General features: G+C 47.7%; 1 protein-coding gene across 1 annotated transcript; it reads left to right on the forward strand.

Moving 5' to 3' along the window:
- The first annotated feature begins 149 nt into the window (after positions 1-149).
- LOC108689717 (fork head domain-containing protein FD4) lies at positions 150-1,403 on the forward strand. The gene has a single exon (XM_018196628.1). The coding sequence runs from the start codon at positions 150-152 to the stop codon at positions 1,401-1,403; it is 1,254 nt and encodes a 417-aa protein (XP_018052117.1).
- Positions 1,404-2,078: the final 675 nt, after the last annotated feature.

A 2,078-nucleotide genomic window follows, 5' to 3' on the forward strand; every position in this document is an offset into this window, starting at 1 on the left:
TGTCGGTTCTCCAATTCAACAATTCCATGATCACGTAGTCCAACGCGGAAAACCGTCGCTGACCGCGATCGCGACGAATCTCCTCCGTGGAGAGGACGATCAGTGGTATCGGCCAGGATCAAGTATCGGTGTTAAGTTGGCTGATCATCATGTGTAGCAACGAGAGTCCGCCGCCAGCGAAGGAGCCGTTGGCCGTTGGCTTGGGTAATCCGATGGCCAGCTTTCTCCCGGGTCTCGAGCATTATCGGCTGCACTTATACCATTACGCGATGGCGGAACGATTACGGCTAGCACAGCAGATACAGCATCCTGGTGTAGCTCATCCGCCTTCAGGGGCGCCGACGGCTCATCTGGGTATAGGCCCGGGATTCCCGGCGCCACTGCCATTGTATCCGGCGGCTGCCGCGGCGGCTGGTTACCCTGGTCGATTGGCGCTGTCCATGGCACTGTTGCATCCGCATCACCAACGGATACCAGAGGAACCTAAACCCCAGCACAGTTATATTGGCTTGATCGCCATGGCGATACTGTCATCGCCGGAGAAGAAGCTCGTGCTGTCTGACATCTACCAGCATATCCTTGAACACTATCCTTATTTCCGCACCCGTGGGCCTGGTTGGCGCAATTCTATCCGACACAATCTTTCGCTGAACGATTGCTTTGTTAAGTCTGGCAGAAGCGCCAATGGTAAGGGTCACTACTGGGCGATCCATCCAGCGAACCTGGAGGATTTTCGGCGCGGTGACTTCCGTCGGCGCAAAGCCCAGCGGAAAGTACGACGGCACATGGGCCTAGCGGTGGACGAGGAACCAGATAGTCCAAGTCCACCGCCTTTACCCGCTACTCCACCGCCTCCGACGGCTCTTGGTCCTTCGGTAGCCTCACAACAGATATCTGCGTTGTGGGCGCCACATCATCATCACCATCAACAGCAACAACAGCAACAACAACAACAACAAAATCCCTTCCAGAGCCAGTCCCTTCGACAATCGTCTTTCCAGCCGAGGAAGCGACAGTTCGATGTGGCGTCTCTTTTGGCACCGGACGATCAGCAGCAGATCGAGGCGGATGTTCTCGGGCCGGCCAAGTCGCGCAGGTTCAGCTGTAGCGAGGATGAACTGCACGATTTGCCGGAGGCCGATCAGGACGACGAAGATGTCGATGTCGATGTAGTCGCTGACGCGAACGCCTTACCGTCGCCAAGCACGCCGCCGTCGGCCAGTCCGGATATGTCCAAGGTCGTGTCTCCGGCCGCTCATTGGAATCATCAGAGTGTACAAAGCGGCGGTCAACAGCAGCAACAACAGCAGCAGCAACAGCTGTCGGCTGTACACCTTCATAATCATTTGCACGTCAGGAACTACTACATCCCGGCTAACTCTGCCAGCGGGTCCAGCGTCTAATGGAGGGCTCGGAAGAAGCCGGTCGGTTCGCGCGACAGGTAGCTGCTCGTGTCTGTCGAGTGTCCACGATCCCTCTTTCTTTTTTACCACGTGATTTCGAAAAACTTCTCGGATATTTCACATAACATACCTCCAACTTGTATTACGTTGTTTTTAAAAGCAAAATTATTTGCCAGAAAGAACTACTTTTTAACAAAAATCTCGTTAATCTAACGTTATTAAGTAAACAAATGAAAGTCTTTTTAAGAGAAGCTAAATAAATATCAGGGGAAAATGCGATATAAATGACAAAATCATGTTTTCAAATTAAACTTTAACAGAATTCTAACTAAGAATTGCAAAGATACGCAACATTAAAAAGTAAAAAATTGCCGAATAGAATTATTTCATTTAATAAATAAATAAGTGTTAACAAATTAACAAACGATGTGTTTACTTGGCTTTAAATTGGAAAGAATTGTCATTGTAAAATGATACGATAAAAGTGAGATATCCTGTACGCAAAGATCTGAGGATGATAGTGACTTAAATAACAACGATTGAATCGTAGAAGGGATACCATTTAGACAATTATAATGGAGAACTGTTACACTTTTTATTATTTTTATATTATTATATGTTGTTACATATATTTATGTGATTATATATTTATACATTCATTTATATATATATATA

Source organism: Atta colombica, unplaced genomic scaffold, assembly GCF_001594045.1.
Source record: "Atta colombica isolate Treedump-2 unplaced genomic scaffold, Acol1.0 scaffold105, whole genome shotgun sequence".
Taxonomy (NCBI): domain Eukaryota; kingdom Metazoa; phylum Arthropoda; class Insecta; order Hymenoptera; family Formicidae; genus Atta; species Atta colombica.